The sequence below is a fragment of the Bombus pyrosoma genome, linkage group LG6 (assembly GCF_014825855.1).
Source record: "Bombus pyrosoma isolate SC7728 linkage group LG6, ASM1482585v1, whole genome shotgun sequence".
Lineage (NCBI taxonomy): Eukaryota > Metazoa > Arthropoda > Insecta > Hymenoptera > Apidae > Bombus > Bombus pyrosoma.
The window spans coordinates 2,076,381-2,104,144 of NC_057775.1; the positions used below are offsets into that span (position 1 = coordinate 2,076,381).

Below are 27,764 nucleotides of genomic sequence, written 5' to 3' on the forward strand. Positions count from 1 at the left end.
TCGTGTCGCTTGCAGATTTCAAATAAAGTAGATACACCTCATATCTTGTAACAAAGTTTATTTCAAAATTTCAACAAATTCTTACACTATAAATCACTCTGTTCTCGCTTGTACCATAAAACTCGTCGCATCCAGTATAGTCTATAGATAACTCTAACAATAATCTTCCCCCTTTTACAAACCGATTTAGTCCGATCTAATCAAGAATACGAATTGCACTATACTTATACAAATGTGTTATAAAATGTAGATATAACTTCTCATAAAGAAATATTTGTGTAGATCATTCACATGCGTTATAAATATTTAAATAATTATTAACAACTATTCAAATTAATATCAAAATTATAAAGAAATATTTTAAAGGATATTAACTGACAATGTATATAAAATATTATTACTCGTTTAATAATATTATATATGGTACATTCACGATAAAATGAGTATTTTACAATATAACGGATTTATAAATTTAGTAAAATGTAAAACAATCATATTGTTAGACAATATTTCACATATGTCTTCGCATTTTTTGCTCTCGTGTTTGAAGTTATATCCAACATTCTACAACGAGTTCTCCGATAAAAAATAAAACTGACGATTCTCGTGCGGGTAAAGTATGACACGATGAAACGAGATGTTCGATTGCGTATTTATATATATTATCCGTTATTATTAAGTGAACACTCGTAGCGGAAGAAGATAAAATTCAAAACGGAACGCGGACGAAGATAAAGGAAAAATAAAAAAGGAACAGAGACGATATACAGGGAATACTCTGTGTGATATAATCGCACGTGTCCTAAATAAAAAGCAATAATTGCGAATCTCCTTTCTTATTTTTTTTCTTTTTTTTTTTTTTTTTGTTTGTTTCTTTCGTTCGTTTCTGAATACTTCCTTATCACCTATACGCGCAAGTAAGATTAAATTATGGTACAACTGCTTTTGGAAATTAGCTCCTTTAGAATCGTTCGATCACGTCGTGTAAAAATATTAGCGATGGGCGCCGATATACATATACTCTAACTGTACGGTTTTAAGTGCACGTAAGTATACAAATAGCGCAAAAAACGACCAAGTAGTATCAACGTTCCTTCGATTTTCATCGATTCTGTCCGATTAATTTTCAACGAAGAACATTTCCGATTTGTGTTCGCTTAATTTTTATTCTCAAATATAAAAAAAAAAAGAACACAAGTATTATCATGAATTTTCTTCAGTCTCCAAATATATCAAATCAAATGAAAATCGAAAGTACACACCATCGATCAAAATATTTGTTAACATACTCCGTGTTTGTAACATTTATTCTGAAGGAGGCTCTATATGTTGAAACTTTGAAACACGTTGCGACGCATATATCCACATCTCCGTTTCGCGATACATCTTACGATATACGTAGATCTGTATTGGCGAATCGGTATCAAATCGGTATCAGAAATCAGGATTCCGAACATACTTTTGCAAGAAATAAATTTTCTTCCAAAAGAAATCTTCTTTAATTTGTTATTTCTTACGATTAACGTACTTCCTACTAATGAGAATAATACTGGAGTTGGAAAATAACCAGACACCTTGAACCACATGATTCAAGGTATCACGTCGCAAATTGAGAAAATCTCGAAGGTAAACTGAAACTGATAAAAACTTCATGAAACATAAGTGTCGACATATGCATAGCGATATGTTTCAACGTACAGAGCGGGTTTTAGAGAGGCAAACCGTGAAAGATAACTATTTTCGATCGTTATAGTTAGAAGAAAAGGAAACGGATGCAACGATCCGTGGGCGCGCGGCAACGGGTCTAACATTTTAAAATACCAAGTAAACGATTCATTTTCTATCATTCACCCTCGTCACACACCTCGTTGTTCCAAAGCTCAGCTCGCTGGCGTCACTGGGGACACCGTGAACGGCGTCACCTGATACAGAAAACACCTGTTGCATACCCTGACAGGCTTCGTGTGCCCATAACGAGGCAGGGGAACGTTGTTGCTGCTGCAACGACCGCAGAACACCTTGCCACAATTTCTGCAATGGTGTCTGCGTCTCACCACCGTGAACCCTGCTTGACACGCCATACAACGAGGCGCGTCATTGTCCGGTATCCAAGCTGGTGCCCTCTCCACACACTCCTCGCCGCGCTCGGTTATGGTCGCTACAAACAAGATTTTCTTGTGTTAGTAACTATACGAAATTTTTAATAGATGCATTTATGTGCAACCAAAGAAATATTATATTATAACTAAAGATTATATATATATGAGGCATGTGACAGTTTCTGAAATGAGTTCCAATGCTCGTAATTCGTGATCCGAGTTTGCAGCAATAAATAAAAAGTAATATCAATACTGTACAGAGTATATTAAGAAATAGGTAGCCAAATTTATATGGTATAATTATGGTACATATAATTATGGTATCGTATCCCACGCACCCTAAAATTTTCCTTTTTGAAATGTAAACTTTTCCCGTTTATAAGGCAGTATCGTAGGAATGCTTAAAAATTGAAGTGGAATGCTTACATTCTGCAACATGTGTTTTGCACTAACATTCTAGACACTGTCAAAGATAGGTATTTAAAGGCTCCTGCTGTATATTCTGATGGTATTCACTTCATGCAGCAATAAACCGGTCTTTTAGCATTATCAGACTGTCAATAGGATTATTATCGTAAATTATACTTTTTCGATGACCTCGTAAATAGACAAATCGCTCATACCCGAAGTGAATAACTGTGCAGTCGATATTAACCCGGCTATCCAGGTAATTGCCTTATTTATCAGATAATAACGTCTTATCTATCAGTTAAGTAAACTTATTTACTGTGACATAAACTGCCTTCGATAGCACGATAATTTATACTAAAGACTAAATTATTTCTGAGAGAAAAAGTGTTGACAATGCTCGTAATATTGAGACAGTTAATCATGTCAAATCTCAAAGTATATATACAAATTTATACCTTGAAAAGAGAAAATTTTGAAAATTTCACGAGGCAATTCCTTGTGAAAAAATAAGAAGAAAATATAGAAGAATGTTTATTCATAGGACGTTTTATTTTAAATTTTATTTTGGAATTTTATTTCAAGCTTATTTTCCTCGAAAACAAAGCATTCTTTTTTTAAATTTTATTCCACATATTCGACTTATTTTCACGTGTAGAATAACGTCCTGTCGATCATTTACTCCTGTCCAGTCTGGAATTAACCATATTCAAGTACGCTTGACAAATCTTCAAATTCGATTTTCTTGAAAACGGAGAGTCATAATACGAACAGATTTTATTCTGTTTTCTTCTTATTTTTTTTTTTATAAAGAATCATCTCATGTCCGCTTAAACATGTTATACGGCCTGATCGGTATGATCCATTTTCATTCCTTATCCGTAAAGTAAATATGGTATTAATGTTTGGTCACCTTTCTCTGAAACACGCTGTATAAAATAATATTCACATCATGGTTTGTTTAGAATTAATTAGCATTTCAAGATCAATTCTCCGAGGGTGAACATAACATCTAATTTATTTTACTATTTTACTAGGTGTTCCTATTGTTTGAAATATTTTCTGGGAAACAGAGCGTGTAACCGTGAACTTTCTCCGATATTAATATCATCAAAAGTAATGATAAAGATACACACCAGATAGAGCAACAAAACTGTTCAATTAAAATTAGAAGATTGTATATATTTAAAAATTAACCATCGAATAATCGTTACTCGGCTGTATAATTTGCAACTTAATTTTGTTATTACTTCTTTAAAAATTCATATACCATCCGTGTTAACGAAACGTGTAACGAAATTATATTATAGTGATCACTTATTACCCAGATAATTTCGATACATCCAATTATTCTTTGTTCGTATTTAGCCCCCACTCGTGTTTCAATATATACAATTTTCTTAAAATACAGATATCAGGCTTATGAAAAGTTGGGCATAAATAAAGGAAAGAATACGTACACGTATTATGATCGGTGGTGATGGCAGTCTCTTCCAAATCGTCCTCGTATTCTTGTAATAAATCCTGTCGATCATGATTTGTAACCGTATCATTCAACGGACTTGTCACATGATTTTCAGATACTGAACTTTCATCCTTTATCTCACCGTCTTCCACGGTTTGACTACTGTTCATCAGGAACACACATTTCAAGATATTGCGCAGATCCGATGCGAAATTGGTCTGCAATTGATCTGCCACACCGGCTATACAAACGAATAAACGATGAACGAGATCCTCGGATGACCTACAAAAAGGATTAGCAAGGAATTAATTGCCAAAGAATTTATAATCAAGCGATTGAAACAAAAACAAAAAATTAAGAGTCATGAAACGAAGAAAAGCAAAATGAACTTTACCGAAATTTCGCTCGAATCTTGTAATTGTTCGCAATCTCAGCAGCCTGCATGGCCAAGGCTATCTCCTCGTCGTCCTGACAATCGCTCTGAAACTCGCTGGTCTCCGAGCTCGAGTCACAGCAACTCGAGCAGCTCGAACTGGACCCAACATCCGGCTTATGAACCACAATATGATCCGAACTGACCGACTGCGTCCCTTGAACTGTGGATGCGTTCACCAGCCTCACAGCTCGCGTGGCTCTCTGCGTGTTATTGTCTTTTTGTATTCCATACGACACGGTCTGCGTCGTGACCGGCGAGATTATCTCGTTTGCCAGGCCGCTTTTATCCGTTCTTGGTCCCAAACCATCGTTCATCAGTTCATTAGGACTTCTACTTCCTAATTTTCTCTTGGTCTGCTCCGACCTCGGATTAGCTCGTTCGTACTTGTCTCTCTTTTCAAAGTCTCTCCTCTTCATTCTGATAATTTGCTCTGACCTAGATCTCCTATGATCGAGAAGCTTTCTATTTTGCGGAGACGAGTTTCTCTGAGCTCTGGAAGCGATACTAGAAGTCCTCTGGCCTGATCCAGGCGTGCTACGAGTTTCGAAGTGCTGCAACCGCGGACTAGCGTGAGGGCTGCTTCCAAAGTTAGGCATCTGCCTGGTGTTCTGGCTGGGATGCAGACTTGCTCCGTAACTGAGCAGCCTAGGATTCAAACAACGATCCGTCGAGTTTGATCTGGAGCTCTCCGTACTCGCCGACGAGCGTACGTTTTGAAAGTTCTGCACCCTGCTCTCCTGTACCCCGTGATGAAGTTTTTGCCCGTTCCGTTCGTGCTTACGTTGATGCCGTCTCTTCTGCTTCTCGTCCTTCATCTTCTTCGACGTTGTGATCTTATCCTGGTTATACTGCTCGATCTTCGAGCCGATCTTCTCAATGTTCTGCGACGTGGAGGGGCAGTTTTCACACTTCAGGTCGCTCCAGAATTCTTTCCTCGAAGTAGACGCGTCAATGCTTAAATTCAGATTTTCCCAATTTTCTGAATAATTGATCTGAAAACTAGACTGGTTCGAGTCGCAGACGGAAATCTGCCCATTTCCGTACGCGACTCCAACGAACTCTTCGTTCGTCCCATCGAAATTGGACGATATTCGTGGAATGTTTTTCACAGTCTCTGTGTTGGCCGCATGCAAATTGTGCACCTCGATCGAGTGGTCCAACGACGCCACTGTCTTCACGCTTCTTAGACTACAGACGCACGAGTTATCCGATATCGTTGAGCTCTTTCTCTTCGGTGAATTCAAATTGGAACAAGAATAACTGGTATTCTCTTGCGTGTCCTCATCATCTAATCCGTGCTCGTCCTCTTGGATCTCGTTGGCGAAAGTCTTCTTCTCTTCGGGACTCTTATCGTACAGACTGGTATTCTCCGACGAAATCACCGTGCAAATTCCCGAGTCAGTCTGCTCGGAGATCTCGTTCTGACACTCACCATCCAGCAACAAATTCGATAACGTTTTATTCGCCTCGGATATCAGCTTCTTCGAATCCAAGTCAGGCAAAGAGTTTTGAATGTGTACCGTCTCACCAGTCACGTTGTTCTCGTGCGACACTTGGTTCAGCAGGTACTGCGTTTGAGGGATTTCGATGTGATGATCAGAGCTGCCTAATATCTCGGTGATATCCGAGGTGATAAATTCGTCTTGCTGTTTGTGTAATTGTTCGCCACATCTATTCTCGTTTACGCTTGAAATACTATCTTCTGGAACGACCTGCTCCACCATCGAATCTACCATTGAAACAGGACTCGCGGGACATTCTATTCTTCTGGAGCAAGGACTATCGTCGCAAGATAAGTATCTACTGCTGTTCGAAGAGCTAGCTGGCTTTTTAATATGATACTGCACTTCGTCACCAACACTTTCTCGTTCACTGGATGTCCTCGTGTTACCGTTACACCTCACAGCCTCCTCGTACCCGTTCACGGATATGTTTAAGCGATTAGGCCCGGTTTCTATCATTGTTCCCCGGTCCTCCACCTCCTGATCGCTATTCCCTTCTGTCAAACGGCTTTCTTCCTCTAAGATTTGAACCACGTCGTCCGCCACCTCGTCCATATTATTCCCCGTGTTTCTCGTCACTGTGTAAAAATCTACGATGAAGTCTTTACAGTTCGGATAACCGGTATAAAAATTGTGAACAAACTCCTCCAGGTCGGGAATGTCCTGGCACGCGGACGACTTTGACGTCTGCGTGATGGGACCCGGCGGCTCCTCGTTCGAGCACAGCAGTTTCTCCAGCATGTAGAGCTCGCGGTTGTTTAACGTCCAAAGAAGTTCTCTTATTTTTAGGAGAAGCGACTGCAACGGAAAGAGAAACTACCTTTAATTTTGCAGTGATTTTGTTTTATTTTTCAATTGTTATTACATTTTCATTTGTCTTATTTTGACGAAAATTCTTTAATTGCTTTATTAAATAAATCTATCAAATTAATAAAATAATAAAATTAATGTATTAAAAAGAAACGCTTGCATAAATTTTGCGTTTGCCAGTTTTTGTTATTTAACCGTGTTATTTAGATATTTCAAATATCTAAGAATTGATGATAGGAAAAAATGGACCATGTTTTTGTAGAATTATTTTGAAGTTACATTTTCTAAACGCATCTAAGACAGTGGTCACATATTTGAGATACGTTTAGTTCAATTGGGATGAAATGTTGGTTATGTAAATAAACATAATGAACTGAAATTGAAATACGTGATTTAAACGTACATGAAACGATTGATATATGATAGCTACAAAATAAAAAGATCGCATACGTTCTGTACTTGAATATTGATGTCCAACGATGTCTTGATAAGAAATCTTCCGGCGTTAACAAAAATGAGAAGTATATAAATAGTATGACTATATAAAGGAAATTAAAAGCCCATTGAAGATAACTCTTATTATTAGTATTATTGTATTTTTGTATCTGGCAAAATTAAATCTATTTATAATCCGCTAAAATTACTTTGACGAAAGAACCCGGAGTCTTTCATTATCTACGAAAGTTCGTCGAACTTTTAAATTATGAATCTCATTAAATTGCCGCGTAATCTATTTTACCTATCCAAAATTACACAAACCGTGAAATCAAAAGTCGAAGTTACCTCGCAATTTTGAAACTTCGATGCAAAATATAATGATTTTCAATTATCACTACTGCATTTTCATCGATTCCTCTGCTGTCGTTTCTTCCACATCGAAACCATCAAGATTTATTAAAATAACGCGTTCCATATTTTTTACGATCGAAGGCTACAGAGAAGACTAAGAGAAGAGAAGAAAAAGATAAATGACATGTTCTATCTCTTTTACAGAAAAAGTTTCAAAATTGTGTAAGTGATGCTTAATTACAGCCGACTGTAATCGGCGATCTCCGCTTACCCTAAAAGGTCTAAACACTTCGCTGATGTTGTCGGGGGAATTGAGGCACAGAGGGCCTCCAGGCGGAGCCAAGAGGCCAGAAACAATCGCCAAACGAGGAATAGTAAACATCAGAGCCGGCTCGTAATTATCTACATCGGCCTGGCTGAGCAATCCACGTTCGAGAGCTCTTTGCAGCGTCTCCGAAAATAAAACGCAAACGAGCTCCTGCTGCTCGTACTCCTTCGTCGATTTCACTGGCACCATGGCGCCCACATAGCACAGCTCGAAATCAGCGAACAACCGGTCGAAGATCTTCAGCGACTCGATCAGCTTCTCCAGGGATGGGTCTAACGGGTATTGCGTCTGAAAAAGGTACTAATCAATAGAAAAGTTAGGTGATTAGTATTTCAAATAGAAAGTATCATTTTTTGAAGTAGGAAATATTTGTTGATAACAGTATAGTTATTATTTTTAATATTATTTACTGTTGTTTAATATTATATTTAAAGGATTCAGAAAGAAAGAGACAGAAACAAATAGAAAGGCACAAGTTAGTAACAAAAATGAGACAAAGAATTATCTAAAATATTTTTTGATGAATTTTTAATTCTTTATTTAATTTATTGTTTAATTAATTTAATGTTTGTTATGGTATAGATTTGTCTATTAAAGCCTAACTCAACGTCAATAAAATATGTAATTACATTACATATTAAATACATTAGTAATTCTAAAATTAACTTCATATAACCCGTAAAAAAATCTGGAAATTATATTAAAGCGGACATAAAACGTTGGACCATTTAATTAAATGCAAATATACAAGATTCTGAAACTGGCTGGCCTAATTACTCTGTTGTCTCGCTGGAATGATTCCATGTTCTTCACTCGCGCGAAAGCATGCATAAATTTCATTGACCCACTACATTGTTTTTACCGACAATGAATCATTGTTTTCCTATAACGTTTCAAAGGTTTACTTGCTGCCAAAAACAATATTATTATTAAAACAATATTACAATTGCGTAAACATCCGTACTTTAATTATGGGAGAATTAAATATGCAACAATGTACTGAATGTGTATTATATGCAAAAGTATACAAATTATGTTTTCATAATAAAATACTTGTTACGATAATATCTAATAATATCTAGAGTGGAGAACAAACTTTTATTCAACCACGCTATTCATCTCACCTCTCTTCGTGTTTGTATCCCTTTAAACGTCTTCTTTTTCAATTTTCAAATACATATTTTTATTTGTGAAAAGTATAAAACAGATTAAATATATCGACTATCGAAACTAAACGCTATTTAAACATTGTCTATGTTTTAATAACATCTATTACACGCATATATGTATATAAATCCAAAGAGAACATCAGATTTAAATTTCGTTCCTTTACTTATGTCTTCATAAAAACATGAATTTGCATAACGTCCGTTCAGTTACATTCATACAGCCGTGAACTCAATATTAATTACGTTTATTTATTGACACACATTTATCATTCGAACACATCAACGATATACGATGGATTATTAAATAATGAATGGAACGAGGGAAAAACAGAAAAACAAAATAATACAAATCATAATACATCGATTACGAGTACTTTTTTTATTTGAAAAAATTCCGACACACGAATAATTACCGTGTCCTCGAAAGATCGCACGAAAGAGAAAGTTGCATGTACTCAGCAATGCAGAGTATGTGTTGAAAAGCAACTTTAAAGCGTGCTTCTTGCACGACAAATTTCTACAGAAAGTGCATTTCACTTTCGTAAATCAATGGACAGGATATAAATATTCTATAAGCGATATTTAAAGAAAGAGAAAAAAATTCTGCAAATGTAAAGGTTACCTCAGAATAAATAAAGTTTATTTTTTGACAGAAACTAGAGAAATGAAAACAACGCAATATAAATAAATACATACAAATTTATAGCCTTCTCCTTTCCGCAAGAGGATTTTTGATTTCAATAAATCTCATGATTTCGATATTTCTAAAGTGTGCTACTAGAATTACTGGTTGATCTTACCATAAAAATAGGCAAAGTGCAAACGGTTAATATGGCTGTCATATCCAATGCCATAGGCAAGGATTCAAGTCCGGAAGTCCACAGCCTAATAAAGTACACGTTCCTACGATTAACCTGAATATTTTAGGGTTCAACGTTTGCTCCAAATGGACTTACGTAATTCTCGAGATCGACAGACAGAAAAGGAAGGAATGCAGAAATAGAACGCGTCATATTATCGTGATAAAATACATATTTTAAAGAAACAACATCTAATCGTCCTATCAAAGCATACGAGGAACAGACTGATACGCGGTTGCCTTAATTCGATAAATTCATGTAAGAAAATCATATAATATTCGATCACAAAATATTCTGATCCTTTCTCCTTCCATCCTCGATTTTTCATGACAGTCGATGATTAGGTTTTGATATTTCTATCTTCTCATACACATTCCATGGTGTGTCCACACGCCCAACGTAAAGTCAACTGTTTCTTTCCTAATATGATTAACAATTAACGAAAGAACGAAATTTAATCGACGACATTGGCCCATTAACAAAATCCTTTCAAAATAAGCATACGTGCGTTATCAACTAAATCTGTAGTACTAATACGTACTAATCACAACAGAGTAGATAAGAGGGGAGGTAAATATATAAGAAGCAAAATAAGTGTAAGACGTAAAACCGAAAGTTCGTCAAAGGTCGAAAGGCACGGACTAAATAATAGTAAATAAATACGTACTAGTGTAATACTAATCGATAACAAATGTGGAAAAATTAATTTGTCAGACAATTGGACGAGCCATCAACTTCCGAAAGATATACAGAACCGCGATAATTTATTTCCCGTCAAATATAACATTGCTTAGACAAACCATTGTGCTAATTAAAAATATTTTTCACTTCTCTCAATGAATATCATAATCTCACAAAATCTTAAGCCGTTCCTTTATAACACCCTGTATAACTAAATCCGAGCCTATCAGCTGATTCGACATAAAACGATTAGGCGACCCATCGTTAACACTTGGACAAGCACGTATAATAAATACCTTCAGGTTCATGTGACCTTTTAACGCGTGCTCTCTGAGCAAATTCCTGACGATGTCCAACGACTTAGTCAAAGCCCTTGCCAGCGGTCTCATGGCTGAACTTTCAGCCTCCCTGTTCATGATCGAGGATCCAGCTGCCAAGCATTCAGCTCCGAACCACAGCTGTCCAGCGAGATTCTCCTGCATCACGTCGTCGGGAAATTTCACCCTAAAGTCTCGGTTCGCTCTGCTCTCCGGAATCAGATCGTCCATTATTTGACTGCATATCGTTAACACTTTGTCCTGACAGTGGCGCAGCTGGTTGACCAACGTGGTGCATCTTTCTGGCTCCTGACGACCATCGAACGAGTCCAACTCGCAAGCGACTGCGTTCAAAGACTCGTCCGCGTAGAAAAACTGAGCGAGCAGGCTCGTATCGTCCCTCTGTAACATAAAGACGCATTTTGTTAGAAAATTCCGTGTTGCAAAGTGTGTTTTAATATCAGATTCATCGGCCAATCTGAATGACCGAAATCTCAGTTGCTTACTATAAGAAGTTTTATTTTGGATCTAGTCACATGATTTTTCAAGACATTATGACTTTTTTTTTTTTGTTATGTACATACGAAATATAAGAGACAAAAATACGTTCTGTTGGAAGGTTCTATGGATAAAGGTATTTTAACTTCAGATTTATCAATTAGCCAAAATGGCTGGTTTCGATTACTTTTTATAAAAAAGTTTGTTTTGGATCTCGTCGCGTGTCTTTTCAAGTGACTACAATATATATAAGTGATATAATTATATATATGGTCTATTTTATTAGGTTGTCCGAAAAGTTTCTTTCGTTTTATAAGGAAATAATAGACGCACAATGTTTTTTGTTTTATATTAGTTTATTGAATTATGCACGAACATAGTAATAGAAATAGAACGAAATGGGTCACGCCTAATTCAATAAAATAATATAAAACAGAAATTGTCGTTCGTCTATTATCACCTTATGAAAAGAAAGAAACTTTTCGGGAAACCTAATACAAATTCCTTTTTCCTTTACTTCCACTTTTCTGAGATATATATACACGAGGTATACTTTAATACAGCAAAAGTTACGTTGACTGGTTGCGAATGAATTGTATTTGGCTTAGCAAGTGTAATTTTTAGAAGCTTACAGCGTTGTGCTGCGTCAGTTGTGAATATTATTTCGAATATTTGAATATTACACTAGCTCTTTCAAGTAAGAAAAGTCACTTCCTCTAAAAATTCCATTGACCAAAGTAATTCATAGTGTAGAAGGGGCAAAGTACTCTCCTTATCAGGGACGTTAAAACTTTAAACTAAGGAATACAAATGTAAAAACTAAAGTTAATATTTATCAATAACGATAAACTATACATTTGAATCGTAATAATTATAATATTGTTTTGTAATAGCCAAAGTATATGGACTCTGTTCAATTAGACTCTGATTTACATTACCTTAAAAATATGAAATTATTATAGAATATTAATATAAAAATTACCTTAAAAATGCTATAAATGTTTAAAATTTCGTTAAGGATTTGATCATTTCATTTGAAACGAACAAATGAAGTAAAATTCCAATATTTTGAAATCATCGTAATACAATTAACAGTATGGAAGAATCGACATACGTATACCAATATTTATTTTTAACTGAATGCAATCAGAACATTTTGTCACGTAGTGACTCGTCCTTTCAACACGATCACGGAAAAATTTCCAAGATATCTTTATTGCACTCGAATATGACCATGGAAAAATGAATTAACAACGACAAAGATTATAGTTTACTTGTCTCGTTGTTACATTATATATCTCGAGCTTTATCAGAAGACATGTTTAATTAAGTTCTTCGTGTATTCGCGAGGTCATGAAGGCTACGTGCCTAGCCAATCATTATCACGTAAAAAAATTCGATAAACGCCCTAACACAGAGATAAGCTTCCGTCCTAGCGTACTTCTAAGAATGTATTTAATTATTTCGGCGATATCATTTTTCCATTTGTTTTGTTCACACGATCGTGCATAATTTGGAACTATTAATACCAATTACGTATTAAACCATAATCTTACATAGTGAAAAAAATGCTTCTTTGTTCGTTACATTCCTCTCTTTAAAAAGGAAGAAAATTAGAAACGCTAACAGTGGAAATTAATTCTATGATTTTTTTTCAACACTACTTACGTTTATAAAAAACATTATTACTTCGCTATTAAAGTATTAGTTTAGTAAATGAATGTATTACAACTTTAATAATCTGTAACAAAAAAGTTGTTACAACATGTAAGAAAATAGATAATATTTGGTATGTGTTAAATTGCTGAAGAATTAAAAATCTGTTTGATAATCGTCATAATATGCAACAAAACATAAGCAACATCACTCTCGATCACTTAGGTTATCATTTTGATCCAATATTGTTTTCGTTCTGGCCGTGGCTTTAGAATGGAGGCCACATCTAGTGAATAAATTCACCTTGTGCTGTACAGCTTAAGATAAATATGGCACTGTTAAGTATCTTGGCCAAGTCTTGTAATATAAGGAATTTCTCGATAGAGTATTTGCCAACTGCTAAACACGAGTTCTAGGAATACAAGCTTGTATTAAACACACAAATTGTCAAGCTAATAACAACGGTAATTAACCTGTGGGTATCTAAAATTGTAAAAAAAAAGGTTATTAAAAAATTCAAAAATTTTGTCAAGTAACAAACTAGATACATTTTGTTTTATTCTAGACGTATATATTTTATTTTAGATATTATCAAAAGTACTATTATTAACGGTTATATAGTCTTAGCATTGTAAAAATCGATGTAACACAATGATATTAAAAATACAATTTCTACTATGTTTCTTTTAATCCTATTAAACCATTTTAATAATATTAAAATATTGAAAATAGTAAAATATCGCTCGTCTTAATAGTTACACTCTTGGCTTCTGCAGAACTTCGTCAACTATATTCCTGGACTTAAAAGGTTCTTCCTACCTTTCGCTGTTTTACATTAAAATAATCGTTTTTCAATCACAGAGAATTTACCATGTTTTGCGTTTAAAATTCCAACCTTCTCTTCATACGTCGTGAAGCAACCAGTATCTACATTCTATCAATTTTAAAAACACGTTTCGCCTCTTTTTTTTCAAATACGAACCAACAAATACCATTCATCGATATTTTTACATTGGCGAGAAAACCTTTTTATCGCGCTGTTCCTTGTGTAGAACAACGTGAGTAATTACACTAACGAGGCAGTTTCTAACAATGAACAACTAAACTTTCGCACGCAGAATTCTATACGTAGTAGTAGAGCACGATAACAAGAGGCAAATATACGATCAGTCACATACTTCTACTTACACCCCTTGAATATAAAGTATCATAGTAAAACGATAGCTCGACGTACTTTGGTTGACACACTAAGACACATATTGTTGAAATGTAACGCAATTTGCTCACACTCGCCTCTGCTACGAGCAAGGTGTTAAAAGAATCCAGTTTTATAACAATTGCATGTTATATCTATGTACACGAAATCATAAAAATGGTAGATCTAATATTATATGAACGTATTATTAATAATTCATAAAACAAATAATACAATGTTGATAAAGTAAATAAATAATATATAATTAATAAATATATGTATTAATATCTCAAAATTTTATGACACAAATCTTTCAATTTTTCTCATTTCTTTTAGGTACACATTAATAAAAACATCGTTGATAAATAAATATAAATAATTCCGTGGGAAAACGCATTTTCAGTCTCTTTGATAAGTAAAATACACAAAATTGCATAGGCGTATGTAGACTTTCGTAACTGACTGTACGTAGATACGCTTCAAAAACACAATTCGTGTGCTATGTATTCCATCTCTTCTTTTCCCTTTTCCTGCTTTATATCCTTTCTCCGAAAATTAATCAAATTAATTGGACATTTCCTTTCCGAGTGACGCAACGATCAGTTATTTTCCGTGCCCGTTTGCCGCGAAAAAAGAAAGAGAGAAAAAGAAAAAGAAAGGAAAGCGGCACTCTCCAGAGATATTTATAAATTGATATGAGACCCGTGTTCCTCAGAACAATGACTCTAATTATACCTACGCGATGTAATTAAAAGAGGGAGGGAGGATCCCCTGTGCCATGTTTTATGTTCCGCAAACAGTGATCTTCAATGGAGGCGTACAACTACTAATTACACATCAAACAGCGTTTATTTGTTTAACGGCCAAACCATTTTTTTTCTCTCCCTGTTACTCTATTCGCCTTAACGAACGATTGCAAAATAATCATTTCAAAGTTCGTACCATGCACCGCGCTCGCGGCTGAAAAAAAGGTGATTCATTCTTTTTATTCTTGCTTATAAAGAATTGATTAATTTTATTCGTACCTGCAAAAGAATTCATTTACAAACGTGGACAAAAGGGATTAAGGTGTGAAAGTATCAATTTCGACCTTTTCATATTTTTTTATAAGTAAGGATATAGTGGAATAAGTATCGGCAACACAATTTACGATTAAAATTATGTATCAGTAACGACAATGAAATCCTACTGTACTTGATTGCTGGCTGAAAATGGAAAATAACCCTCAGACTTAAAGGACGAAGAGTCGTAAAAGGAGATGACTAGGTCGTTACATATTGACCTATGATTCCGTTTCCTAGATTACATCTGCGTCATTATACTAATGGTCATTATACTAATGGATCTCTAGACAAATTGTGTATAAATAAGTTATGGCGCAACGTGTATAATTTAAGTTTTGGAAGCGTGATGCGATAATAATGATGGGAGACAGCGTGTAATACGTACAATTTATTGAAATTTGATACATAAATTACACTGACGAATTCCATGCAGATATAATGGCTATTCTCATGATATTTTCGATTGTGTGGCTGAATTCTCAAGAAGAGCGATTACGGGACCACATTGATTCAAGGAAGAAATGATTCGTATCAACGATAACTCGCATAGCCTAAACGACGAGATTAATTTCGTAATTGTCGAAGAGGAGGTCTGTGTAATCGACAAGTGAGTTCCCACAATGTTCGTATCGTCGAACCGTTGACGAATAATTACGAATTATGAAATATTCATGACAATCTTCTTCGACGACTGGTTTGATATTAAGGTAGAAAAATATTTTTTAAAATCACAAAGAATATGTTAAGGCGAGGGGGAGGGGGGGAGTCTCACGTAACAACAATAAAATCAAAGCAAACGATTTTTATGAATTTGTTTAGGTCAACTACTGATTATATGGGACTAGAACTTCTTGATATGTAAATATTCAGATACAAATGTAATTTTTTAATTTTAGTTCCTATTGTTTATTATCTATTATACAAGCCTCGTGATCATTCTCCACAATGTAACCATTGTTAGAGTGCAGCATAGCATTTGTCACGGTCATCAGGGTGCAAAAGTTAGGGAGTTTATGCCGAGATCGGACATATTTTAGAGAGAAAAACACGAAGAGAGCTGTGGAATGTTCTAGCGTTTAGAAAAGTTTTACTTTTTTCGGCAATAAATTGAGTTTATATTGCTTAAAAAATATTATAAATAACTGATCCAATAATAATTTCAGGCTCAATCCCTGGAGAAATTTGTAACAAAGTGAATAACTTCTGTCCGATATTGATTAACCAATTAGTTTTTCAGTTATCGTGCACGTCGGTTCAGGAAGTTATTAAATGTGACAGATTAAAAAGTAAAAAAAAATTACATTTATACTTCAAGGTTACATTTACATTCCAAAAAAATCTAGTTCCATATAACCAATAGATAGCCTAAAAAATATTCATAAAAATTATTTACTTTTATTGTTATTACTTGAGAATCCTCTCTTCGAGTTCGAATCAATTTATATCAAGTTCAATACCGTGACTAATAACCTCCTGTAATGATTTAAATCTACGTTCTACAAGTAAATAGAAATGTTCAAAACAGACAAATAAGTAAACTACACGCTGTATAAATATTCATAGAGTAGAATTTACATATATATAGTAGGTTAAAGTACAATATTGCATATACGCAACATAGGCTATGAGATGTTTAATTGCTTAATAATCATTCACAGAAAAATATCGTTCTTTTCTTTCTTGTTTCTTTCCTTTCTTTTTTTTTTTTTTTTTTTTTTAACAGAACCATACGAGAAAAATGGGCCCTTCGTAATAAAAAAAAGAGGATTAAAGTAGCTTTTGGCGTATTAATAAACAACCACTTGTTATCTTGTTATCTCTTTTTATGAATCATTGAATTTTCTCTCCTAATAAGAGTTAATTGTTTGTTTTCGGGTATTAATATACAGTTTCTGAAAATAAAGTTTTTCATAACCATAAAAGTCCGCTGCTGAGAATAATGTTAAAACGACAGTGAGACACAACACTGCGTATAGAATACTTTCCTCCTATATATCCCTTATCGTCTTATCTTTTTACCAATTGATGACAGTTGTACAGATGTTTTTATCGTGAGTGTAAAGCCGAATTTACACTTTTTTACTTTGGAAGAACGCTATTTTTTCCCGAAAGTACAAAACGAAACAGTGTAAATTCGACTTCCATCGATCTCGTACTAAGATGAGATTTTCATAACGGATTTTTGCAGAATAACGAACAGCACAATGAGTTAGGTATGCTAAATAGAATCTTTAATTACAATCCAAAGAATTATTAATTTTTTTGCTTTAAACGAATCGTACGATATTGATGCTGGTTGGTTGAAATTTGAAAGTTTTTGAATAAAACCAAGACTAACATTATTGGATTGATATTGTGTAATGATGCTTGATTATATTTATTCGCGATTAGTTGATTGTCTAAATTTTAAATGTTTACAAAAATATATAAGTGAAGATTAATTAGCTTTTTATAGAACTCGGTGGTAAACTGTGTGTTGTGATAATTTTGAAATGTAATTATATAATTTAAAATTCACAAGAATTATAAAAGATTTCAAACTATCGAGATCTAGTACAATCATAATCGAAACTGCGTCATTCTAATTATAGCTTTATTTCTACAAAGTTCTAACGTTATCGATTACTATTAGAAAACAAGTGTTACTCTTATCTAAGGATTTTAAGTACTCATTTACGACAGCGAAGAAACGTGGAAAAACACATTTTTTAACGTACAAATACGCAGAAATAGAAATAATGATCCATACAATTCCATTAAGTTGAAAATACACATACAATACATATTATATATTTAAGTTTGTAGATTGCATGTGGCAATTAATTCGAAAATTTTATGGCTTGAAGTTTTATATCTCATCACATATCATTTTCTCTCTGCCTATTACACAAATAAACAGATAAAATCTTGTCACATAAAAATTATTTAAGAAATTTAATACATATAATTAAATATACGTAATTAAATTTCATATGAATAGTGTCTTAAGATTTTACTTATTTATAATAAATATAATTTACTTCTGACAAATCCTCTAAATAAATATACTAATTTTGTTTATGGCACTAAGAGATACAGTTTCGTAATTGCAGGCTCTACCTCAGAAACCAAACTATTAATATCGTAAATGATACAACCAGAAACTGAAATTGAAAAACTCACGAAACTACTATTTACCAATTGTGACATTAAACACGTATTACGCACGATTTTCCGTATTTTTGACCAGACATAAACCATATTAAACACGATACAAGAATCATTCATTAAACACAGAATGTTCACAGAAGACGAACCGTAAAAATCAACATCTAAAACAAATTTAGAAAGCGTAACGAGGTTTTCTCCATTTAACGCAGGCTAATTATGGTGTGGCGCGTAGAATTCGATATCAAAAGTGAAGACATAAACGCGACAGAAGGAAAAGACAATTAAAGTTTGTCCTTTCACTGAAATATTAGAATATACAAGAATGTTATAATAAAAGTTATTTTCCAGAAAGACGATCGGTGTGTCACTAAACGCACTAAAAGAAAAGGCAGCGCCAGTTTTCATCAAAAATAAAAAAACAGAGCATAAAAAAGTGCAATTTAGATGTGGAGTATTGGTGGATGTTATATGGTAATGAATATGGCATTTTTACGATTTTCTAGACAACAGCAGGTGTTAGTCACAGAAAAACGAAACGGAAGATGGTTTTTACGCGGAAAAACACTCTGCAATCTCGTGATACTAGATTTCATGCTGTTTTGTCCCAGATGTACGAAGTAAAAAAGAATTGCTCGCTCGAAAATGACAAATATCGCGAGCAGAACGAAAACAGACTCCGCTTCGAAATCGTATTTGTAGTTTTATGACATTTGGATTGTGTTCGTTGCTAACAGAAGAGTCATTTCTAAATAAATATGAGAATATGTATATTGTATTTATCCAAATAAATACGAGTATACGTATATGCATATTGTATTTACTCGTTCGCATACAGATATTAATAGGAGCGCCATTGAAAGATCAATTTTATTTCGATTAGGTAAAACTACTATTAAAAGTGTAAGAAGGAAATTAATTTTTGTAAAATTTATATCATTTTAAATTGGTTTTCCTACTTTAGATTTGTCAATTTTACAAAAATTAATTTTCTTCTTGCACTTTTAATAGTAGTTTTATCTAATTGAAGTAAAATTGACCTTTCAATGGCGTTCTTATTAATATCTGTATGCGAACGAGTAAATACGATATTTTATATTATTATAAAATCTTTTATATTATTTTAAATTGGTTTTCCTATTTTAGATTTATCAAAGACAGCGAAAATAATAGCTGGAACAGGCTTCAAAAGAATTTTACATGAAGTCTTATTACTGCAAATAATGGGAACAAAATTAATTTTCCACGTATTGAGCAAACCTTTTGAAAAATCGATGTAATAGGGAAAAGATAAAAGACAATATATTTTAAATCTCTAAGAAGATTCTAACAAAATTTTGATAAAAATATTTAACAAAAGACTTATTATAAATTTCTTATATCTACCATGAACCAACATCTATATATCTTTCTGAAACAAACAAAGGACAAATATGTATGTGAAATAAACTAACAAATATTAAAACAATTTATTACCTGAATACATTATTATTCAAATAAGACTATTCGAGATAAAGCAACGAAGCAAATAATAATTTTATTTGAATAATCATTTGAACGAAGATTTATTTTGGTAATGCATAATTCTGATCTCGATATCGTTCACGTTCACGTTTAACTTTCGAAAATTTACGCAGCAGAGACCTTCGCGTACCCTTATCCATTTAAAGCGATGCAATGATACGTAATTTAGGATGTGCAACGCTAAGTAAGTGCGATTGCACTTGCACAACAATATGTCGATGCACTTTAATCGATACCATCGACTGGTGCGAAACAGGCTCGTATTTGTTACCTGTTTAAATGTTTCCCTTTACAAAGGCAAAGAAAAACAAACTGCATCTCATAACCTTGGATGCGTATTGTACTAACGTTCAACGAGAAACTATTAAACGTCTATTAAAAGAAGAATTGCATAAATATGAAATGAAATCTCTCGAATCGGATAAGACGGATAATCCTTACGTATATACTATGTTTGTTTAACCAGTCAGCTGTTTCTGACGAGTATAGTCGTCACGAAGAAATGGCAATATTTTGCGTTATGACGAGTGCTGTCAGTAATAAAATTCAAAAATAAAACAGTCGTTTCGTTACAATCGCTTACATTTTGCGACACATTCTAGGTACACACTTTTCAAAGAAGTCAGGACAGTTAACTGATCAAGTATGCGTTTTAATAAAGAATACGATCTTCTTACGTAATGAAAGAAAGCATGATTTATACTAATAATTTGTAATGCAATTCATAATTCGATCATAATGTATTGTTATGCGAAATTAATCTAATGTTAGAAATTTGAAGCAAATTAGAATGAAAAGATTCGAAGTTCCAAAATTTGAAGACTTAAAAATTTGCAAAAATTTCAAAATCTGAATTCGTTAGTATTACATATACGTATATACAAAAAGATCATGTTCAGTATTCATTCACAGTATTCCTGTACTTGTTGTTCTATACAAATATGATAGAAAGAATTGTACTATGATTTAATTACAAATTGTTGAACTGAATCATTAGTTTATTATATTTTATAATTGAAGACGTGGTTAAACGATTGTTTACGATTGTTAACATATTACACAACCATATTTGAAGCAATGGAAACACATTGGAACCACACTTCTAAGAAATTGTCCAGTTAATCTTTGATATTTGTTTAATTCTCCTTAACTGCTTGGAATTATTATACTTCGACTTGTTGAAAATGTTTTATACATATTGATCCTTGATATTTATTCAATTTCCATTTTAAATTCCTTAACAATAGATATAGAAAACTTCCACATGTTTAATATTCCAAAACAACACGTTTTTTCACACTCGTTCTATACTACTTAAGGGTCAAATATATGATGCAACCAATATAACAGTTTCTTTCGTTTTAAATTCCTGAATCATTCTCCGTTTACGTCAATTGATCTATGAGTTAAGCGAATCGGAATAAATTTCAGAAGTATTATGCAAACCGAATATTATTTGCATATCACAGACATGTAATATTTATTCATTGTCTTGGCCTGTTGACAAAAACTTCAAATAAAAGATAAAAAGCTTATAAAAGAGAATAACTGTACGATACTACTATAAATTGTAATTTTAATGAACGTATCGTCTTACGCTCTATTGTACAGACGAATTACGAGAACACGAGCTCCAAAGAAAAGATCCTAAACGGTAATAACAAGACTAAGCCTATTAAAAAATAATAATGCTTGGTTATTGTTAGTCGACGTGTTCGTTTATCCTTTAGAGTTAGAATGGTTAAGTCAAATATTGCAAATTCAAATATTGGAATATTTTTATTCATGGTAAATTAGATTCAATATTAATGGAAAAATAGGAAATTATTAGAAAATAGATGTATGTGCACCTGTATTGTATGAGCGAGGAATGAAGGAGAGGAAAACAAAGGGAAACCGTCATGAGACGAGCGCATCGCGTATGTGTTGACTGAAAAACAAATTCATTCCTGTTTGGCATGTACAAGAGAATAGAGCGCTGTTCGTTAATATTTCAAGTTATTATGTTATACATAAAATGGTTATTCCGTTCTAATAAATTTTGTATTTAATAAAACGTTATATAGTATTACTTTAATAGAAATAATGGTGAAAGGTGGAATATTCGATTAAAAAATTGATTGTTATTCGGAGTTCAAATGGCTATAAATATTGGAAACTTCTTTTCAATTTGAAAATCGCGTTCAGAAATATTAGCGATTACTTTCTGATCAAATGTTAGTTAAAACCAATATTAGAAGCTCAAATAATATTTCGATTTCTTACTGATGACAAATTGAAATATTTCTTATGTGGAAGAATGATGGATGATAGTAAAAAGAAGGATATTCAAATGACAAATTTCATATATAAAAAAGAGATATGTACAGAAATTAATAATCTTAGAATTATGAGTATCAAGCAGCGTTCGAGATAACGTTCATATTTATGGTATAATAGACGTATATATATAAATATATGTATGTACATGGGGTTGGTTGATGGTCCTCGTTAATCCTCCGTATTTGAGTCCCTCAAGCCCGTATTACAATAGTTAATGGCCTTTTGCGACGGAACAAATTGTGACTACGATATAACGCATTTCTAACATAAACATAATGGCGCGTTATTTATTAAATTTAGAATATAGACAGTATATTGCAACCATACTACGATATATTGCAAGAGAACGAGCTATTCGACAATGTCTCAATATATCACGAGATAAGAGATTTTCCCGAAGAAATAAATTATTGAGTCGAAAATATCGACAACCCTCTTGACAAGTTAATTATAACTCCTCTGTTATAACAATAAGTAATAAATGTATTAGACTATACTGACATTATATATAATAGTATCAGAGAATAAAAGTTTTCTAAATTAAAAGAGCTAAAATTATGTTTTTCATGTCATAAACGAATTAGAAGTGCGACGATGCAATTTATTTCTATCCACAATTTTTTACCCCTTCGTTACTACAAGCTGAGAATAAATGCCCTGATTATATGGTGTAAGGCTTGTTAAGATGCTAGGAAATCCAGATTTATGGTTTGGACGAACAAAATCCACTGTTTTCTACAGATATTAATAAAGAAGAATTATTGGGTTAGTTACACGATAATATTTTCCCAAACAAAGTTTTAATCGTGATTTACGTGATTTCTTCGATAAATCATATACTATACTTAATCCGTATAGTTCAAACAATTTCCCGCGAATCAGCCTTAGACTTAGAATGAATCTTATTATTACATATTTCTAGAAGTTATCGTTTCTAGAATTCAAAAATACGTACAATGATACTGTTATAATTTCTCTGTTTAAAATTGTTTTTAAAATTGTCTACGCGTTAAAAGCACGTGTCTAACATTCGCCAGGTGCTAAATTTATGTTTCCAGTAAATTACATGTCGTTTCTTCCGACTTTAGTAAACTCGTTCGTTTCTATCTAAGGGGCGAATGACAATTTTGTAATTTAAACTAATGTAATCTCTTTTAATGTGCAGTTTTAATGCGAATAGAAATAACGCAAAATTTATGTTTTATTTCGAGTCATGAGATTTCCTGTAGTCAACTTGTTCCACTATTCACGACCGCGGTGCACGCACGTGAGTTTTAACTCTAGCATGACACTATCCTACCCAGAAATCGAGGAAACGCGTCGTTGACGAAGGTTACGTCTGATAAAACAGGCGATTGTCTTAATAGGTGATTCAATGATTTGCTTCGAGCCTCTTCTCTGTACACGAGTCATTAACAAGTATGAAAAGTAACTGAAAAAACAGCGATATATAGTCGAAGGAGAGAAAAATATTAGTACTTATTATTAAACATTAATATTAAGTAGCTGGTGACGTAAGAATCAATTTGCTCGATTTATGGTCGAACGAGTGAGAAATTATATTTCGTGATATATGTGATTAAGCAGAATCAATTTGTTTTTACCATGTGTAAATGAGGATGACGAATTAGTAAATGAAATAAGTATCTTTTAATACGTACTGTTTGTCTTTTCTTATCTGATATCGATGGGGCAAGTGTGCTGGCTCCAGTGCATTAATGTTAGTAACCTTGTGACCTCCAGTTTTAAGATCAGAACGGTAATGGCCCAATAAATTCAATGTTAGCAAATGATGACTTTGAATTAACACGTAAGAGCAGCACGAGACAGAGATATGAACAAAGACTTTTATTTGAAAACGATAAGATTGGGAGAGCGAAAAGACAAAACAATTTGATTATCGAAGGAGTTTCGATGAAAGACAAGGTAAACTTTCAGACAGTCGATTAGTAAATTAAATGTTAGGAAAATTATGACTTTGCGTTAATATATGAAAAAAATACGAGATAAAGATATGAATGAAATCGCGTATGAGAACTGTAATGATTAATTAAATACGACGAGATCAGGATAACAAGAAATAATTTAGATAAAAAACAACGTGAACTTTTTCAACACTGTCATAATTAACCAATACAATTATACTATTTAACAAAAACAAAGCGAAGCTGCTATCTTACGTAGAACTCAGCAACTGTAAAATAGGATAACTTAGAAGAGTAAGAAACTACATCGAATCTTCAAAATTATCGTATAATACGTACAATGGTACTCCAGTACACGGTTTTCTCATGTCTATAAGTCAGGTGTTTAATGACTCATAGAGTACATTACGCGCAATTATGTTTCCTTGTTCTTGAGAAACTATTCTCGCGTAAGAGTATTCCCTTTCTCTGTTCAAACTGATATAATTTTTGAAATGTAATACATCATAAGCGAGTGTGTTTACAACATATTGGACATATAGGCGACGAAAACAAAATAACGTTATCAGTTATTGCGCATTCGATCAAGGATAAGAAAGCATACGTCAAACCATATGTCAAAATAGTAACTTGAAACGATGTTAGAGATGTAACGGAGCTTGCCAAATGGATCTGAGTTCGATCAATTAGTATCGACATCGTCGACATAAACGTGACAATTTATAAGCACCATTCTCGTCTCGAGTTATTTCGACATACGAAATACATGTTTTTTTATGCTCCGCTTCCGCCGATAACGCTATTTGATTTCTCATGAAGCGAGAATATTGCGAGTGTTATAAATTCGTAAGGTGTGTTTTAATTACGAAATTAAGTACTTAGATTAGTTATTATGTACTTTTCTTCCATGTTGAAATGGTAGAGTGCAAGAACAAAGAACTCAAGCTGTATTTTATATCGCTGATGGACAGGAACAACATAGTACAATTCAACTGATACTGTTTTTATTTTCCCTACCTTTACGCTGTATTTTTGACATATATTATAATATTAAAATATCAACCAAAAGAGTGGGAAAGAATTAAAATTGGCTTGTACTATTAGAATCATAAGCAAAGGACAGCGATATAGAGTACATATTATTATATATGTACAAGATGTACATACTTAAACAGTAATGAGATAGATTTTGATTCTCGGAAATCCTCAACATTGTACCAGTGCTGCAACATTATTTCAGACGTATATCTCTATCGTCATTAATTTCAACTCGATTTAGCTAACGCGAGCGATTTCGTGGCGACTTTTATAAAAGTATGTTTCAGTAACGCGTTATGTAAAAGGGACAGCAACACATCGAGCAGCGTCTTACACCGCATTCTCTAAACGGGTTTTTGACCAGCAAACGTATTCTTACGGTTGCAAGTGACATTCGTTTGAGTCCCTGTCGCTTTTGCCTTTTCTCAAAAATCAAAAGCCACCTTAAGAGACATCTTTTTGCAGCCGTGAATAACATCGAAAAGGCTGTAACCGACCAACTAAAAGCAGTTTCGATAGAAGAATTCCAGCACTGCTTTCAGGAGAAAGAACAGCCGCCTACGGCGGTATACAATTTCTCAAGAGAACTATTTCGAAGGGAACGCTGTACATTTTTCATTAAATGAAATGTAAACATTTTTATAGAAACAGACCAATTACTTTTTAAATACGCCTCGAATATATTTATGTATATCAGCGTAATTATCCTAATATTTTGACAAAAATTTGATTCATGCTGTTTTGCCCGCCCACCAAATACCATCTACGATAAAATCTAATTTATTTGAATCCATCAGAGGACAAACAGTTCGTAGAACTGAAATTGTGGATTCTCATTTCAATTATATTAAATATATATATGTGTGTAAGAGTTCATGTTCAGATAAGTCGAATCAGTTGTCGATGTTTATTTAATCGAGTATCAGTTAAAATTTCGTTCCACTAAATGGAGCTGCAATTGTATAGTAGGATAAATCGATTTGTACATATCTTAGGCTAATAAAAACGTGATTCTACCTATTTGATATAATCTGTATCGTATTCTGCCTACATATGTCAAATCGTCTGTGCAGTGCTTTACTACTTTTTAATCGTCAATATCGCATCTCATGCACTTTGAGGTCGCTCGTATTATGTTCTACGAATCCGAGATAATCTGAACCGTGATCTATACTATGTTGCAGATCGTGTTTATTGGGTTTCTCGGATCTGATGTCATCTGTATTTGATCCCCTGTTACTGGTATGACGCGTAACACGTCCAACTAATCTCGCAATGCAATTCTCCGGCACTATTAAGCTCTAAATAATTGACGACTACATATTTACCTCTTTGTACGACGTTACAATGTCTCCTGTATTGCAATGAAATTACACGTTCCCCTAATTCCCTATTCAGTAATAAAGACATTTTTGAAAACAAATTCCTGATTGATTTGACAAGAATTATTTAACTAATTTCCAACTAACTTTTGTTTTACTCTTTGAAAACATTGAATGATATTTATATTTTTATAAGATACACGAATTATTTTCCCAAAAAAGTGTAAGTCCATTCTTGTCCTTTTTGTTTATGAAACTTCATTGCATGCGTTTTCTATTCTATTTTTAAAATACTCTTGTTCATTTGTCATAAGAAATTCTTAAGTAGGAGGAGAAATGGTAAAGTAAGATCAGAACGTCGTTTCAAAGATACGTAATATTAAACCCTACATTCTGCTTCTTATTTTATAATATATAAACAATTTCGCTTATCGATTGATCTTCTTATTGAAAGCATAAATTTCTATGTAAAAATATCTCGCAATGATTCGTACTTTAATATCACTGATAGCAAAAAAAAGACATCGATCTGTAACTAAAACTGCCACCAACTCGTTTCCTCTTGGACTAATGCCAAATTTAAAAAAAGAAAAACGATTGACCTAGAAATTAACATCCTTCGATTCAATATTGTTTAACAATCGAACTCAATACAGGCTACGTGCAAAAAAAAAACATCAGAATTATGTAATTAATACAACCAGGTCAGAATTTATGGCACATTGATATTTGATACATTGAATAAGTATCATACAAAAATATAATATCATGGATCTAAGTTCTTGGTAAACCAGTATACCAGTTCAAAATAATACAAAAATCAAGCGTAACATTTCATTTTCGAGGAAGTCGAGTTTCAAAACTTGTCAAGCTACATCGCCATTCGAATTACATATTTTAATTCGATGAAAACTAGCTCGAAGAAATCTACCTACTAAATCAACCAATACCTGCATAAATCATTATCTTTTTTTTACATCATTAAGTTACTAGATTTCCTTATACACCAATGCATAGCGTATTCGATTCTCTAAAATCGTAGCTCATTAAATGCGAATGTCGACTTCTAAATTAACGTTTCTCGGTTCGAAATTGTTTAAAATAATTAACTTCATCTTTCCACTATCCTCGATCCTCGAAAACTGCTATAAAGATACAAATATGAAATATACCAGTCATATGTTACCATGTAAGTGGATGCGATATGGC

General features: G+C 33.4%; 1 protein-coding gene across 3 annotated transcripts in view; it reads right to left on the reverse strand.

Annotated features, from left to right (window-relative positions):
* Positions 1-27,764, reverse strand: part of LOC122568758 (lateral signaling target protein 2 homolog) — a 48,953-nt gene that overhangs the window by 3,197 nt on the left and 17,992 nt on the right. The window contains exons 2-6 of one of the 3 annotated variants that reach the window (XM_043728882.1): positions 10,844-11,266; positions 7,781-8,125; positions 4,367-6,708; positions 3,968-4,254; positions 1,865-2,158 (exon numbers count right to left, since the gene is read on the reverse strand). In XM_043728882.1, the coding sequence (XP_043584817.1) occupies positions 1,881-2,158; positions 3,968-4,254; positions 4,367-6,708; positions 7,781-8,125; positions 10,844-11,266 (3,675 nt within the window). In that variant the 3' untranslated portion in view covers positions 1,865-1,880. Of the gene's footprint in view, positions 1-1,864; positions 2,159-3,297; positions 3,437-3,967; positions 4,255-4,366; positions 6,709-7,780; positions 8,138-10,843; positions 11,267-27,764 lie in introns of those variants that run through there. The other 2 variants (XM_043728881.1, XM_043728883.1) reach the window with 2 other exon arrangements.